The sequence below is a fragment of the Carcharodon carcharias genome, chromosome 6, assembly GCF_017639515.1.
Source record: "Carcharodon carcharias isolate sCarCar2 chromosome 6, sCarCar2.pri, whole genome shotgun sequence".
NCBI lineage: Eukaryota > Metazoa > Chordata > Chondrichthyes > Lamniformes > Lamnidae > Carcharodon > Carcharodon carcharias.
In genome coordinates this window covers 59,375,483-59,393,714 of record NC_054472.1, presented here as the reverse complement: position 1 = coordinate 59,393,714, position 18,232 = coordinate 59,375,483, and the positions used below count along the sequence as shown (strand labels likewise).

The 18,232-nt window shown below is 42.5% G+C and overlaps 1 protein-coding gene across 2 annotated transcripts in view; it reads left to right on the top strand.

Annotated features, from left to right (window-relative positions):
- The first annotated feature begins 590 nt into the window (after nt 1-590).
- Nucleotides 591-18,232, top strand: part of LOC121278653 (BEN domain-containing protein 5-like) — a 57,671-nt gene continuing 40,029 nt past the window's right edge. For both annotated transcript variants that reach the window (XR_005943250.1, XM_041188965.1), the window contains exon 1: nt 591-1,099. Coding sequence is in view for 1 of the 2 variants with exons in the window: in XM_041188965.1 (XP_041044899.1) it covers nt 853-1,099 (247 nt within the window). In the remaining variant the exon portion in view is untranslated. The remainder of the gene's footprint in view (nt 1,100-18,232) is intronic.

Below are 18,232 nucleotides of genomic sequence, written 5' to 3'. Positions count from 1 at the left end.
GAATGAGAGGGCACAAATTTAAAGTGATTTGCAAAAGAAGGAAATGCGACGTGAGAAAAACTTGCACACAGCGAGTGGTTCAGGTCTCAAATGCACTGCCTGAAAGTGTGGTGGAGGCAGATGCAATTGAGGCATTCAAGAGGGCATTAGATGATTATTTAAATAGAAACAACGTTCAGGGTTATGGGGAAAAGGTAGGAGAATGGCACTGAGTCATAATGTTCATTCGGAAAGCTGGTGCAGACACGATGGGCCAAATGGCCGCTTTCTGCACTGTAACAATTGTGTGTGTGTGTGAGGTCTGCCTTGTACATTAAAGTTTTCTTTATAGGCTGCTTATCATCTTGGTTATTCACTCCATCATGAGCCTTGTGTCAGGTAAAGTTTGCATGCGTTAGTGAATCGTGTTCATTGTGCTGAACTGTTTTTTTCACCCTGAGATCTACTGCATGTTCTATTTTCCTCATCCTGATTCGTGAGCCTTGCACAATATGCGGAATTATCCCATTCCCTAATAATTAAGGGAATTGATTGGATTCCCTGCAACAAATTGCATGCATTTCTACGCTTTTTCGTGGAGCATGATTCGCTGCCCAACCATATCGATTTTGGACAAGTCCGACGACACATAATTCCAGCTTTCTGATTCTGCTGCCCTTTTGCCCTGGGGTACAGTCTGACTCTGCCTCTTGCCGGCGCCAGTGCGCCTCTGCTGGTGACGTCAGGCGCAGCCAGCTGCTGGTTGGGGGCTCACGGTGGAGCCTGAGATCCGGCTCCTGTTTGCACCCCGGCCTCCCTCTCTCTCTGCTCGGAGCCGGACTGGGAAGCTGCTGGCAACCTTCACCAACAGAAATGTTCGCCTGCGTGCGCTTTCTGCAGGACCAAGTGCATCATATCGTGCCGGTGTCCCACATTAAAAATTTCCACCCCACCTCCAAGTGCGACTTCAACAAGAAACAAGTTTATCGATTGATGCTGCCGGCACTGGGACTGGGACTGGGACCGGCTCCGGGATCAGGGCCCGGGGCGGGAGAGCCGGAAATAGGCGCCGTTACCAGGGGGGGCCACTGCCGGAAGGCCCAGATTCTTGCTCTGGGAGGTAGGTACTAACCCAGGCCGGAAACAAGAAGGGGAGGGAATGTTTCGTGTTAGCCCACCGCTGGACTCCGACTGTCCTCACTGCTGTAGCAAAGGCCGATAGTTATTTGGACAGTTTCTCCCCGAAATCGGCACAATTGGTTAAAACACGTGGCACTATTCTCCCCCCTCCTTCACCCCCGCCCCATGCTGCTGTTGGGGTGCGGGGGGTGTTGATCTCTTTCTCCCACCAACCCGTGGTGGGTAGGAGCTATTCATTGTTTTTGTTCCGGCCACCACTTCCTTTGGTGTCTTCGAACTCTTATCTCCCGCCCCTTTATTTTTTCATCTCAGTGCAGAGAAAAAGCTAAATTTGAGCTTCTATTATTTTCCCTTTTTAACACGGAATTCCTGGTTTCTGACAGCGGGGGCCGCTATTACATGTTTAAATATCATTTAACGATAGATGTTGCATTTTGAAGATGGTACTGCAGTTAACAACGTGAACAGACCTTGCCACTTTTTAAGTTAATGTTATATAGTAAGAGAAATGCCTTAAAATATTGTGGCTTAATAAGGCTGGCTAAGGAACTGATGTGGAAAAACATTTTCTTTCCAAATTTCTCAATTTCTGAAGTGCGAGGTTACTTCTTTGCAACCTTCCAGTAACTTGAACACTGACAAATCTACATGCGATTCAAAACAGTAAGGTTTATTCTCTTGTCCAACACCACTCATTCTGATTATGGGCAAGGCGCACACATGTATCCTTGCTTTAAAAGGAAACAAAATACTGTAGGTGCTAGAAATCTATAAGAAAAATAGAAGTTATAATTATTCAACAGGTGAGGTAGCATCTGTGGTAAGTGAATTGCATTTAATGTATTGAGGGAGAAGAATTGAGCATTGTTCTTAATACTTCATGTCTATTTTCACAAAAGAGGGGGACAGTGCGAACATTAGAGGAGTGTGAAATATTGGATGGTATAAACAGAGTCAGGAACTAAGTATGAGGGAGTTTAGCAGCTTTGAAAATGAATAAACCATTAGGCCCGATGCAATGTATTCCAGGCCATGAGGGAAGCAAGGGGAGAAATAGAGGTTCTGACCATTGTTTTCCAATTCTCTGACTACAGGTTTGGTGCTAGAAGATGGTTAATGTTGTACTGTTGTCTAAAAAGGAAGGGATAGACTGAGTAATTGCAGACCAGCCAGCCAGCCTAACCTCAGTGGTGGATAAATTATTGCAAAAGGTTCTGAAGGACAGTATAAATCACCATTTAGAAACTCGTGGATTAATCAAGGACAGTCAGCATGGATTTGTTAAGTGGAGGTCTTGTCTGACTAAAATAAGCGGAAATGCTGGAAAAACTCAAGTCTGGCAGGATCTGTGGAGAGAGAAGCAGCTAAGGCTTCTAGTCCGTATAACTTCTTCAGTATTATTCTTGTCTGACTAACTTGATTTAATTTTTTTGATGAGGTAACAAGGAGAGTCAATAAGAATGCTGTCTTTAATAGATTTTAGCAAGGCTTTTGACAAGGTCCTGATCAGTAAAGTAAGAACTTGTGGGATCCAAGACGAAAAGGAAAGTTGGAGCCAAAATTGGCTCGGTGGCAGGAAGCAAAAGATAATAGATGCCGGGTATTTTTGTGACTGCCAGGCTGTTTCCTGTGGGGGTTCCATAAGGCTCAGAACTGGTTTCCTTGTTTTTCATGGTACAAATCAATGGTTTAGTCTTAAATGTAGGGGCATCTTTTTATAGTTGTAGTTTGTTGAGGTTAACAATCCATTCAACAGCTTCAGCTGATGCAGTGTGAATGGTTGTGATGGAGATCTTAGCAGAAGTTCAGGATATGGGCTTGACTTGAATGATCATAGTCACAATTTGAGTTGTTCCACGTGGTCACATCTTCCCTGGCCCATTCTTAACTGGTTGAGGGTTGTCTAGATTTCCCATGGAAGGTTGAACCTTGGGACTTTACCACTCGAGTCAGTAACCAGGTTGCATTTGGCGACGTTTGCAATCAACCAGGAAATGTATCATCAAGATATGGGGCTGTTGTCAGCTTGTAGGGTGTGATGTGTGTTCTAGTAGGGGCTATGGGATTTCAGGTGTGTGTGTGAGGTTTTTTAAGGTCCTGTGTCGATGGGAGTACTTTGTTAGTATCAGGCTTCAGGTGGTTCAATGTGATCTAATACAGGAAGCCACTCAAACTGTGTTGGTCTCAACGTACCAGAAATAATCCTCATGGCTCCTCACAGGCGGATATCTACCACGTTTGTGTGGCAGCCTCTGAGCCAGGTTGAGCAGCAGTATTCTGCTGTTAAGGAGATCAAAGCGAGTGAAGCAGTGCATAGTGTTTTGGCTCCGTTGCCAATGGTGGTATCTGCCAGTTTCCATATTAGGTTCACTCTTGTCTTGACCTTGGCTCCAGCGTTCTGGAGGTATTGCTGGTCGGTCAATGGTTCAGTGATGCCGAGGTATTTTGCTGTTGGATTGTGTGTGAGTGATTGGCTGTAGAACTGGACATTAAGTTCTTCCCTGGCCTTCAATTCCTTCAGGTTGAAGGCTGAAATACAAACGTACAAATTAGGAGCAGGAGGAGGGCACTCGGCCCCTTGAGCCGGCTCTGCCTTTTAATAAGATCATGGCTAATCTGAATGTAACCTTAACCCCACATTCCTGCCTACCCCAGATAACCTTCCACCTCCTTGTTAATCAAGAATCTATCCAGCTCTGCTTTAAAAACATTCAAAGATTCTGCTTCCATTGCCTTTGCAAGAGAGTTCCAAAGACTCTCAACCCTCTGAGAGAAAAAAATTCTCCTCACCTATGTCTTGAATGAGCGACCCCTTATTTTTAAACAATGACCTCTAGTTCTAGATTCGCCTACAAGAGGAAACTCCTCTCCATATCCACCCTGTCAGACCACTCGGGATCTTAAGATTTCCATTAAGTTACCTCTTACTCTTCTAAATTGCAGTGGATGCAAGCCTAACCTGTCCAGCCTTTCCTCATAAGATAACCTGCCCATTCCTGGTATTAGCCTAGTAAACCTTCTCTGAACTGCTAAAGCATTTAAATATGGAGATATTAGCACACTAGAGAGGGATGACGTGTGTTTAGATACAGAGCCTTTAATTTGGTCTTTTATTATTTTTGTAGCATCGAGCCTTATGTGCTGATTTACTCTTAGAATTGTACTCTCTGCCCCTTCCTGTTATAGTCTGTTTATCATTTCCCATATTAACACCTTTCTGTTTTGTCTCTACTTTTTGGTCCTTAAATAAGGAGACCAGTACTGTACACGATACTCCAGGTGTGTTCTTACTAATGTCCAAATACAATTGAAGCATAACCCCCCTACTTTTGTACTCAATTCCCCTCACGATAAATGATAACATTCTATTAGCTTTCCTAATTCCCTGCTGTACCCGCATACTAACATTTTGTGATTCATGCACGAGGACACCCAGATCCCTCTGAATCTCAGCTCTGCAATCTCACCATTTGGATAATAAGCTTTTTTATTCTTCCTGCCAAAATGAATAATTTCACATTTTCCCACATTATACTCCATTTGCCAGGTCTTTGCCCACTCACTTAACCTATCCATGTCACTTTGTAGCTTCCTTACATCCTCTTTACAATTTACTTTGCTACCTATCTTTATGTCGTCAGCAAATTTGGCAACCATTCCTTTGGTTCCTTCATCCAAGTCATTTATGGAAATTGTAAAAAGCTGAGGCCCCAGCACTGATCCCTGTGGCACGCCACTCGTCACCTGCCAACCAGAAAAAGACCCATTTATGCAATCTCGCTGTATCCTGTTAGCTAGCCAATCTTCTATCCATGCCAATATGTTACCCCCTACACCATGCGTTTTTATTTTTCGTAATAACCTTTGATGTAGCACATTACCAGATGCCTTCTGGAAATCCAAGTACAGTACATCCACTGGTTCATTTATCCACAGCACATGTGACTCCTTCAAAGAACTCCAATAAATTGGTTAAGCATGATTTCCCTTTTAGAAAACCATGTTGACTCTGCCTGATTGCTGTGACATTTTCTAAGTGCCCTGTTATAACTTATTTTATAATAGCTTCTAATATTTTTCCTATGACGGATGTTTGGCTGACTGGTCTGTAGATTCCTGCTTTCTGTGTGTCTCCCTTTTTGGATAAAGGAGTTACATTTGCTATTTTCCATTCCAATGGAATCTTCCCTAAATCTAGGGAATTTTGAAAAATCAAAACCAATGCATCAACTATCTCACTAGCCACTTCTTTCAAGACCTTAGGGTGAAGTCCATCCAGACCTGGGGATTTGTCAGCCCGCAGGCCCAACAATTTGCTTAATACCACTTCCCTGATTATTGTAATTTTCCCCAAGATCCTCCCTCCTTCCCATTTTACAGCTATTTCCGGGATATTACTTGTGTCCTCTGTAGTGAAGACTAAAACAAAGTATCTGTTTAACTCATCTATCATCTTCCTACTTTCCATTATCAATTCCCCAGGCGCACTTTCTATCGGACCAATGCTCACTTTTTAAATTTTCTTATTTAAATATCTATATAAAACTCTTACTATCCATCTTTATGTTACTAGCTAGATTTCTCTCATACTCTAATTTTTCCCTCAATCTTTTTGTTATCCTTTGCTGTTCCTTACATTCTTTTCAATCTTCTGCCCTGCCACCCGTCTTTGTGTAATTATATGCTTTTTCTTTAAGCTTGATACTGTCTTTAACTTCTTTAGTTAACCACAAATGGTGGTCCCTCCCCTTGGAATTTCTCTTCCACATTGGAATGTATATATTCTGTGTATTCTGAAATATCCCTTACGTGTCTGCCACTGAAGCTCTATTGACCTATCCTATATCCTCTTTACTTCAGCTAGCTCTGCTTTCATGCCCTCATAATTGCTGTTATTTAAGTTTAAAATACTAGTTTTGAATGCACTTGTTTCTCCCTCAAAGTGAATGTAAGATTATGATTGCTGCTACCTTGGGATGCCTTTGGTATGAGATTATTAATTAACCCTACCTCGTTGCTCAATACCAAGTCTAGTAAAGCCTGCTCTCTGGTTGGCTCCAAAACGTGTTGTTCTAAGAAACTATCCCAAAAACATTCTATGAGCTCCTCATCTATGCTATCTCTACCCATCTGATTTTTCCAGTCTATATGTAGATTAAAATCCACCATGATTATTGCTGTACCTTTATGGCAAGCTCCCATTATCTCTTTTATACCCTGTCCTTCATGTAGTTACAATTAGGGAGCCTGTACACCTCTCCCACAAGTGACTTCTTGCCGTTACCATTCCTCATCTCAATCCAAACCGCTTCTACATGCTGGTTTCCTGAACTTAGGTTATACCCCTCTAATGTGTTAACACCATCATTAATTAACAGAACCACCCCTCCATCTTTTCCTAACTTCTTGTCCTTCCTAAACGTCAAGTATCCTTCAATATTCAGGTCCCAATCTATGTCATCCTGTAGCCGTATCTCTGTAATAGCTATCAGATCATACTTATTTATTTCTATTTGCGCTTTCAGCTCATCTCTTTTGCTTTTAGATACAGAGCCTTTAGTTTGGTCTTTTGTTATTTTTGTAGCGTCGAGCCTTATCTGCTGATTTACTCTTAGAGTTGTACTCTCTGCCCCTTCCTGTTACAGTTTGCTTATCATTTCCCATATTAACGCCTTTCTTGCCTTGTCTCTACTCTTCAATTTACCACATCTTCCCAAATTTGATCCCTTGCCCCCACTATTCAGTTTAAAATCCTCTCTACTTCCCTAGTTATGTGGCTCGCAAGGATACCAGCCCCAGCACGGTTCAGGTGTAGACTGTCCCAGTGGTACAGATCCCACTTTCCCCAATACTGGTGCCATTGCCTCACAAACTGGAATGCACTTTTCCCACACCAGTCTTTGAGCCATACATTCATTTCTCTAATCTAATTTGTCCTATGCCAATTTGCACATGGCTCAGGGTAATAATCCTGAGATTATTACATTTGAGCTTCTGCTTCCTAACTTGGTACCTAGCTCGTCATACTGACTATGCAAAGCCTCCTTGCTCACCCTGCCTATGTCTTTGGTACCTACATGGACCATGACCACTGGATCCTCACCCTCCAATGGCAAGTTCCTCTCCAGCCCTGAGCAGATGTCCTGAACCCTGGCAGGCACTGGGCAGGCAACAAAGCCATTTGGACTCTTGCTCTTTGCTACAGAGAACAAAACATTTCCCCAAAAAGACACACCACTTGGTCAGACCCACAAGTAAACACCTTCCAGGCAACACTCCCTTATGGATGTTTAACTATAAAAATCCTGTAGTGTTACCCAAGAGGCCAGCTGCTGTAGCTTTAATAAAAGCACACTACACGACATCTTAAACTCTCTTCCACACTGCTGTGAAAATCCAAACTTCAGAATAAAACTGCTTTTTGCAGCCCAAGTCTTTTCTGGCTTGACTGGGTGGCTGATTCAAACCTGCACCCTCTTCCAGCCCAGACCTCCAGCTATAGCTCCAGCTGTTATATCTCACAGCTCTAGCCCCAGTTCAACAGCTACCCTAAGCCTTTCCAAAGTAACTCTAAAATATCTTTTTCCCTTTTCATCTCAGGTTTTATCGTTCTCACACCTCTTTGAAACTCAAATCCTTCCAAATGCAAAATCTTTCATGTCTCTATTTTGTCTTTGCTTTCAGGTCAATAAAATATAATATCCCCACTTCTGTTTACCTATGGAACTCCTGCAAAATGCAAACATGTCTCTCGGCACTTCTGGTTTCCCTTTGCTATTCAAACAAACTGTCCAATTATCTAAAAATGCAAAGGTTAGATCCAACCTATTGTACCTCAAACCTAACACCCCTGTCCTTTCTATGCTTTAAGCCCTCCAGACAACCTGTCTCCTATTGATCTCTGTCCAGCTTAATTAAATCATACACGCACACACACACACACAGTTGTCTTCACAGAATAACACAATTTTCTCCAAAAATATTTTTTAAAAAACACCCATTTCTCACAGTGCTAGATGTTTGGCAAGATGCCTGTGCTGTGGATTTTGGTAAAATGGCTTTGCAAGCCACTTCTTTCCCTGTGCTTCTATGTTCCTCAGGAATTCTAAGTAAATCCCTTTGACCCCTGTTGCTTTGCCTGACTTGGTTGTCAGGGCAGTGTCCGCTTCCTCGTAGGTGTAAGTGCTTGAGAAATCTGTCTGCTCTGGGGCATCCTTGAGAGCCTCAGGGCTGTTTTTACTGTCCACTTATCCTCCTGGCTTGAGTGCATGAAGTCAATCTACTCTGCTGTTTCCTGCCATCTTATGAGTCACTTCGTCAAGGGACTCAGTGTTATTGCCACGTGGGGATCTTCATTTTCCTGTGGTCTTCCAGGAGCCGTCCACTTTCCAGGGTCCAGCAGTGGATGAAAGTTTTTCTGAAGCCCAGGAAACAAATTTGGTGGCTGCCAGTTTGAGAAGTCGAGTAAAGTAGTTGTAGTTGTGTGTGTGGGTGTGTGGGTGTGTGGGTGTGTGGGTGTGTGGGTGTGTGGGTGTGTGGGTGTGTGGGTGTGTGTGGGTGTGTGGGTGGGGTGCCGAATTTGGTGAATGGTGGTTTTTAAGTATCTGCTGGAAACATCCCAGTTGCCCTTCTGCAGATTCCAGCCTTGTTTTGGCTTTGAGTTTATGGATGGTAGTTCGAGGTTGATATAAGTGAGGTTTGCGGGATGTTGGGAACGGGGTAAGATGGGCAGCACTTGAGCATGTCAGCAGCCGGTTGCTGCTGTTGTGGTCGTGAAGCAAAAATCAGGTGAGTAGCCCTCCCACCTGGAGAAATGGAATGTGCCAGGCTGCTTTGCATTGTACACAAGTTTTAGCTCATGCATGGAAGCCCAGTCTGACAATTCTTGCCCCCCAGTGTTGTTGTTCAGATCCCCCAACTTGTGATGTTAGCTGTTGAAGAAGCCAATGTGGATGGTTGGGTGTGCTGTTGGCTGTGTTATGATGTTGGGCATTTGTAATGGTCAGCTTAGCTAAATTGATGGGGAGGGAGTAGGGATCATCTGATTTTTAGGTCTTTAGTGTCTTTGGTGAATATTTCCTTTATCTATCTGGCTAGGCTGCATATCTTGTTATCCCTGCTTGCAATGAGTTGGTACCTTGGAAAGTTGGCCCTGACAGCTGTACTGGCCCATGAGGTGTGTTTCTTGTGGGGTGACTTTGGCCACATTCTTGTTAGTGTTCTTTTGTGGGTAGCTCACGTTTTGTCTAGGATAGGCCTTTAACATTGAGCTAGTATATTCTCGTTGCTGGTCATGTTTCTTGGCTTTGCTGTCCTTGAGAGAATCCATTTTCCAGTGGGTTTTTACTGCTTGGACTGGGAGCCTGGTGACAGGGTTGCCACCTAGACAGCATTATTTTTGCAGGTTTTCCATTTGGAAAACTTACTTTAACGTGAAGACGATGTGAAGGTTTCTGCTTTCCTCCTGCAGTTTGCAGAATATACAAAAAAATGGCTGTGTGGTTGAGAGTGAGGAAGAAATTGCAGACTGTAGGAAGGTGTCAATGGGCTGATCAGCTTGGCAGAAAAGTGGCAAATGGAATTTCATTAAGCAAAGTATGAAATATATAATTGGGGAGGGCAAACAAGGAAAGGCAATAGACAAATTGTAGGATACTGAGAAGGTAAAGGAGCAGAGTGACCTCGGATTGTATCACCACAGTTCCCTGAAGTTTGCAGGACAGATAGATAAGGTTGTTGAGAAGGCATATGGGATGCTTTCTTTTAGTAACTGAGACCTAGAATATATGACCAAGGAGCTTATGTGAGAACTCGATAAAATACTAGTGATGCCACAGCTAGAGTACTGCGTACAGTTCTACATTACTGGAAGGATGTGATCACACTTGAAAGGTAGAGAGGAAATTTCTGAGGATGTAAGAATGTAAGTAAGAATGGCAAATTTTTGCTATGTGGTAAGATTGGCTAGACTGGGATTGTTTTCTTTGGAACTGAGGGGAAATCTAATTGGAATGTATAAAAGCATGAGGCATTTAGATTGAGTGGATAAGAAAAAACTATTTCCCTTAATATGGAGGTCAATAATCAGGTTTTAAAGTAATTGACAGAAGAATTAGAGGAGAGCTGAGGAGAATTTTTTTTTTAGCCAGAGGGTAGTGGGGGCCTGGAACTCACTGCCTGTAACTGGAGTAGAGGCAGAAACCCTCATCACACTTAGGAAGAATACTTAGATGTGCATTTTAAGTGCTTGAACCTACATGGCTATGGCCAAGAACCGAAAAATGAGATTAGGCTGGATTGCTCTTTTATGGCAAGCGTATATACAATGGGCCAGATGGCCTCCCGTGTCATAAATTTTCTAATTTTTCTCTATTTCAATGTTTAATGTTTCAGGTCGATGAGCTTTCATCAGAACTGAAAGAATTTAAAGATGCAGCAGATTTTAAGCAAGCACAAAGGCGAGAAGCAGGGCGGGTAGGAAAGTGCAAAAGGGAAGGCTTGTGATAAGGTGGTTAAAAACAGGAGAGATTAAATGGCAAAAGGAAGGTGATAAGGTGGTTAAAAAAGCAGGAGAGATTAAATGGCAAAAGGAATTGTGGTGCAAGACAAAAGGAGGCAGTGGATAGGACAAGTCTAGAGCAGGTGTAAACAGAAATAGTAGAACCATTATCAACAGCAGCTGTCTGAGAAAATGGACAGTTATGATCTGAAATTATCGAACTTACTGGAGTCCAGAAGGCTGTAAAGTGCCTAATTCAAAGAGGAGGTGCTGTTCTTCAAGCTTATGTTGAACTTCATTGGAACCTTGAAGAGACTTGGGTCAGACTGGGAATGAGGCAGGGAATTAAAATGACAGGTGACTGGAAGCTACGGGTTATACTTGCAGGCTGCATATAGTTGTACTGCAAAGCCACTGCCACTAAGTCTGCAACACTTCATTCTCAGAACTAATCCTAATATTCTCTTTAAACCTACAGACAAGGGTGGCGCTGGTGTTGTTTGCCCAGCTGACCTCTACCTTCCAGAGACTGAACGACGACAACTCTATTACACCTCCTCCTACAGCCTCCTAGAATGTGACCCTCCACTGAACATGTCTTCGTTTCCAAGAATCTAACTGACTTAATCTCTGGGGTTCTTTCTCACAGCTTCTAATCTGATAGGTCCCCAACCCCATGTAGCCTGCTTTTATTCACAAGAGTCACAAACAGGACCACCCTGGGAGGCCTATCATTTCAGCCTGTCCTTGCCATACAGAACGGACTTCCTCCCATCTCCCCTTGTCTAGACGTCTTTCCCACTGATATCTGTACCTCTTGTGTTCCTTCCGCCAATTTAAAAGTTTCCTGGATCTAACTATCCTCTTTTCACTAACCCTTTCAACACTTCCTTTCCCACCAGAATGGCCTGAAGGCCTTGTGCTTCTTCCACGATCGGAGGTCCAACCAATCCCCATTCACCGCCCTTCCCGCCTTGCTGAACTTGTCCTCGTATTGAAAGCTTATTCTTTGACTGCACTCACTTCCTCCAAGTAAAGAGTGTTGCTATGGAGAATCATATGGGTCTCAGCTATGTTTGCCTTTTCATGAAATATGTGGAACGTTGTTTGTTCCAATCCTACTTGGGTCCCCTCTCTTCTTTTTTTCAGTACATTAATGCCTGATTATCTCCTGATTCTCCTCCATGTTGCTGCTATTCTGCGTTTCCTGCTCCCACCCCAAACTGGAAAGTTTAATCAACTTTGCTTTCAATTTCTACTTTTCCCTTGTCTTCACATGAACCATCTCTGACTCTCTCCTTCCCTTACTTTTCAGTCTCCATTTTTGGGGATAGCTCATCCACTATAATTACACTGACCCTCATACCTTTCCTATACTGCCCCCCACCCCACTGTTGCCTTCGGTAAAGATTTTATTCTATTCCCCTAGTTCCTCTGTCTCCATTGCATCTGTTCTGATAATGCTACTTTTCATGCCACTGCTTCTGATATGTTTTCCTTTTGACTTAACTGAGGATTTCCTTTTACATGGTTGACAGGGCCCTCGACTGTGTCCATTCTATTTCCTTAACTTTTTCTCTCGCCCCTTCCTCTCCCACCCAGGACCACATTAGGATTCCCCTTGTCCTCAACTTCTACCCCACCAGCTTCCAGATTCAACAGATTGTTCTCCATTAGGAGCAACAGGTTACCACCACCACCAGCATGTTACCACCGGCAAATGTTCCTTCCCCTTTTCAGCATTTCCTCCATGATACTTTGCTCCACTTCTGAATCACCCCCAACACCCCCTCCTTTCCCATGGCACCTTCCTGTGCAAGCATGGGAGAACAACACTGCCCTTTCACCTCTTCCTTTCTCACTGTCCAGAGCCTCAAACATCTTTTCAGATGAATCAGCAATTTACTTGTACTCCTTTCAATTTAGTACCCTGTATTTACTGCTCACAATGTGGTCTCCTCCACACCTGGGAAACCAAGCACAAATTGGGTGACCACTTTGCCAAACACATCTGTTCAGTCTGCAAGGTAGCCTGGAGTTTCCGGTTGCCTGTTATTTTGATTCCTTGTGCCACTCCAACCCTGCCCTCTCTATTCATGGCCTCCTAAACTGTTCTAATGAAGCTTAATGTAAGCTCGAGGAACAGCACCTCATCTTTTGAATAGACACTTAAACCTTCCGGACTGGACATTGAGTTCAACAATTTTACACCATAAACACTGCCCTATTTTTCAGAGAGCAGCTATTGATAATGATACCGCCTGTCCATTTCGACCTCCTCTTGACACACCTTTTGTTCCTTTATATGTCCCATTGTTATCTCCTGTTGTCTTGCACCATCATCCCTTTGTCATTTAACCTCTCCTGCCTTCCACTCAATCACAGACCTTCCCTTTTGTTTTTTCCTCTCCTCCTCCCATTACCTGCTTCTCCACTTGCTTAAAACCTGTTACAACTCTTAACATTTTCCAGTTCAGATGAGAGGCCATTAACCTGAAAGGTTAACACTTTCTCTCTCCACAAATGCTGCCTGACCTGCTGAGTATTTATGGCATTTTCTGTTTTTATTACCCCTGTTTAAAAATGTTTCACCCAGTGACCCACTGTTGGCTCAAAGCACTGTTATGATCTTGGTAGAGTCCAGTAACTTTAAAAAAAATTTTGAACTCCCAATTATTGACTGAAATAATTATGCCACAAGATTTCACATTTTAAACAAAATATTTTACTCTCCAAGAGTTAAAGTACTACTAACCTAACACTATATTTCATGAATACTTATACTTCACACCTGAAAACCTCAACTGACCACTCCTCATTCTACTTTTATTTCTACCCAAGAGTTTCCCTATACTTACAGGATCGACCTTGAGGGTTCCTTCTCTTCTCCTGGGATCAAACCAAGGTGTGCCGCAACTCTCAAGGAATCACTTTGATTCTCCTCAGTGTCCCTGCCATTCTCTGAGGTATGAGATTTCTTCGGGTCCTTCCACTAGCATCTGGCTAGGCGAACTGTCCAACTGTCCTTCAAAACCTCACAATTATGGACTCTCCAGCTCAGGCATGGACCTCACTGCATTCCTGCCTAGTGACTTCAAATCAAATACCCCTGGTTTCTGATAGCCCTCTGTTCCTGGCACCACGCTTTATAGCTCCTGGCAGATTCCCAAACCTTCCCTTTGTTCTGGGAAGCTATTTGAAGAACTTAAACTCCTTATTGAGGCAGCTGTAAACATCCCATCTCCATCAAGAAGCTCAGAGAGGTAATCCATTGTTTTGTTTCCAATAATTCCCACTATGATCTTTATAAAATAAGCATAGGCCTCCCTTTGATTTGCAACTACTCTAGGTCTGTTTACTAGCTCAAATCTTCTCAAACCAGGTGTTTTCATTTAGCTTACATTTTAAAAATTTCAATTCCCAAACTAAAAGTTAGACTCTTAAAACATATGAATCATAAAATGAGATATTTGTAACAGAACTCCATTTGGAAAGTTCTTTTAAGGAACCTAAATGTCACTTTCAAATGATGTACTAAGTGGAAAGAATGACTTTCAAATGCAGCCAATTCCTATTTAGTGAGAGATCCAACAATCCACACCCCTGGTTTGTACCCCACTCTCTGGATAGAACTCAGTTGCTTTAGATGTGCAGCAAATAACTGTTGATGCCTTTGTTAACCTTTTGCTGCGGCCAGTTAGAAGATGTGGGTCACAGATTTTTTAAGCCCCACAAACGCACGCACACATAGCCAGGGGCTGCTTGATGACATAATATTCTTCACCAGGCTATTGAACGTTTAGAACACTTGGATATAAATACAATTGCAATTTTTTTAAAAACTAAGCTATTTGTCCATGAAGGAAGTCATCGCCAAGACCAAGCTTTTTCTCACCTGGTATCTGTCCTTGGACTCTTGCCAACAAAGACCATTGGATACTGTTCAGGTGAAAGCACTGGCTAATTTTATCCTATTCCTTGCCTTGGGGAGCTGAGGCTCCAACTACAGCCATAGTTGAAGAAATTGGGACAGATTGAGAATTGAGTTTAGAACCTTCTGAACTTGATGCTTGTTTCTCTGAATCGTGATTTTTCAGTTTTACATTGCACTTTTATATTGAAATATTTGGCAGAGACTTGGTTTTCTTCCTGCAGCTTGCTTTTCATTTCAATATATTTTCATTTGGCTATGGTTAAGTTAAAATTGAGATGATTGAACAAGCATAGTAACTTATTCTGAGCCTGTACGCTTCATTGTATCTGTGTCTCCTATTTAATCCTTATGTGATCAATCAGTTTAATGGCATATCTAATTTTGGTTGCTACTCTGTCTCAAGTTCATCAGCAACCAGCACCTCTTACCAATGTCTCAACTTTTGTACTATTGTATTGCATCCAATAATGTGAGCACCTTGGCACAACTCTATGCCCTTGCTATTGAAGACAGCAAAGCCATTGTGTAATTATTCTTTGTCTGCTGCATCCCTCTTGTTGGTATCCTTCCATCTATGAGAGATGATGGACATGCAGCAAACAATCCACTTAAGGTGGGGGTCATTATTTGGTGTACCTTTGCTGATGGCTGTGAACAGGCAGGTTCTGCTGCAAGTGCCTCACATGAAACTGCTACCTGAAATTATGGGTTGTTTTCAGTGTTGGCACCTGTTGCCAAGCTGCTGTAGCTACTGGTTGTCATGGTAGTGCATACCAGCACTAGAGGTGTTGCCACTTTCCTCTTTTGCTAGTTAATGACTCCCAGGTGCAGCATTCAGTGTTTTTAGGGTCTACGTGTCACGCTTGCAAGCATCATTGAAGTGGAGCCTTGGGCGTCCCACTGGTCATCTGGCTCTGGCTAAGTCACCATACCGAGGTCCTTGGGCATGCTGTTGTCTTCCATCCTGCAGATGTGCCTGAACCACCAAAACTGCCTCAGACAGTGCCAACACACTTGGGAACTCTGCCTTTGAGAGGAATGCCTCATTCATGATTTTGTCCTGCCAGGATATATCCATGCTGTGCCACAGACAGTGAGGATGGAAATTATCGAGCCTCTCCTGGTGACTGCAAGTCACCCGTGTTTCACAACCATACATCAAGGCCTTATAAATCATCAGCTTGATCCTAAGAGTCAACTTGATGTCATCCCATGCGTGTTTTGACAGTCAGTCAAAGGTGTTGGTGCTTTTCTTGTGCACGTTTTGAGCTGCTTTGTATCAAGGGACATTATCTATCATTGTGGACTCAAAGTAGCAGAATTTGCTAACCACTTCCTGTGGGCTGTTGTTGAGTGTGATCAGGGCCAGAGTTGCAGCACTTTGGCCCTCTTGACTCTTGCAGTCAGGAGGAATAAGTTACAGGCGATTAGTACAACATTGCCGGTGCTGAGGAGTTCCCTAATCAGGGGGTGATGTGATTTTGTTTTTGCTTTCTGTGTTAATAGATTTTACACCTTCCTGAGCTGTTTATAATCTTTGTGATTGGGGAAACTCAATTGCTAAATTAACAGTTACCAAAGAATTTGACACTTAGCAGAAACTGTATGTACAGAAGTTGAGCAGATGCTTTCGACCTCAACGGTGATCTTCAGCATGGGCCTTCTGCTTTCTTCTGTGTTTCTCAAATTGAATAAATTGTCCTTGATTCCCAACATAGCAATTTATTTTCCCATCAATTTTCTCTCCTCGTTTCTCCTAAAAGCATTTGTTGTCCATATATATACTGCCAGAACAGGTTATTGGAGTGACTATACTTTCTTTTCTCTTAACTAGCTGAAGTCAGTTTTAGCACCCCTGCTAATTATTGGCTCTGTAGTGTTAAAAAGAATGAAAATATAATTCTACAATAATAGTCCTTTGATTATGTTAAAATTCAATTTGGATGTTTTAATTTTTATCCTGTTCCAGGTTATTTCCTTCTCATTTAGAAGGTATTTTACATTCACTTTGTGGCCTGTAAGAGGAAAAATGCTCCAATAATTGAAGATGTTAAGTTTCCTATAGATACCAAGAGAAATACTAGTGCAAATAGGGAAAGGAAACATAGAATTATTGATTTGAGATAGCAAGACAGTGAAACAGTGCTTGATGTACATGATAACCCGGATTTTCAGTAGAGAAGCTCACCCTGATTTCAAAGAAAACTGTCCAGAAAATCTAGTATTTCTACAGTGTGGTCTTCCCTTCTCCTGATGGCAGTTTAAATCAAATGCCAAATCAAGGCAATGCCTTGACATGCAGCAGCAGTGATGTCAATAAATAGGTAAGGAACCAATCACATTGAAGCATTGGTACTTGCTAAGTCTTCCATGAGAGAATCTTCACAGGAGGTGCACAACCAATGCAGTCGATGATCACGTTAATTAAAAAAAAGTTCCAACAGATTTTCCTTAAATGGAGGGCATAGAAATTAAGGTTTGTGGGAGCTTGTTCTAGACCCTTAATTGTTGCTGGAAGGGTTGGGGAGGGGGGGAAAGGAGTTCACAAAGGAAGCATGTTGGAAGCATTGAAGCAAAGGAAGCATTGTAAAATTGGAGCTGTTGGTTGTGATCTTTTCATGCTCTATTTTATAGAGGCATGTCAATCTTTGGGCCTTGCTTCAGTTCTGGAGATTATGCCAACTTAGAGACATGATCAACTGGGAGACACTGGTATCTCATGAGTAATTGTAACAAAGTGAGCTGCCCGGTGTCAAACTTTCTCAAGGGGGGTAATGTTTTTAGCAATGTATGGGTCCCAAGTGTCTGTGCTATAATCAAGGTGTGGTCTGATGGTATTTGGTACAGCATTTCCTTCATTGCACTTGGAGTGATGGAAGTTCCATTTCACAAACCAAGCACCTTGAAAGCTGCTTGTTGACTTTCTACTTCCCACTTAATTATTTTGGATGTGGATCCCTAAGTAACAGCATTTTTTAGTAATTTCAAAGGGGAATCATGCATTGTGCAGTTGGGTACTGATGGTCATTGAGTATTTCTGATTTGTATGATGTTGCATTTTTCTGTGTTGAATTTCATTCCTCATATATTGGCCCATTTGATGAGATTATTTATATCTTCCTAGAGGCTCACCTCATCTGTTCTGTAGATTAGGCAGCAATTTGTTGTCTGGACTGGCTTGATATTCCACCCTGGATATAAGTTATAAAGAGGAGGAACCAATGTGGTCCCAGGACAGACTAGGGGTCACTGTTTAAAAATAAGGGGTCGCCCACTTAAGACAGAGATGAGAATTTTTTTCTGAGGGCTGTGAGCCTTTGGAAATCTTCCTCAAAGGGCTGTGGAAGCAAAATCTTTGACTGTTTTTAAGGCAGAGCTAAATAGATTCTTGATGAGCAAGGGGAAGAAAGGTTATTGAGGATAGGCTGGAATGTGGAGCTGAGGTTACAATCAGATTAGCCATGGTCTTATTGGATAGTGGAGTATGCTCAAGGGACCAAGGAGCCTATTCCTACTCCTAATTCGTATGTTCCAGTTTGAGGCTTCCTCATTCTTTGTTACTATTTGGTAAGAAATGTTCTTGTCCGTTGCTTAGTATTTCTTCAGACTGCATAATGATCTAGTTTGTCCAGTAGCTTTGTGTGTGGTACGTGGTCGACAGCTTTGGTAAAATCTAAAAT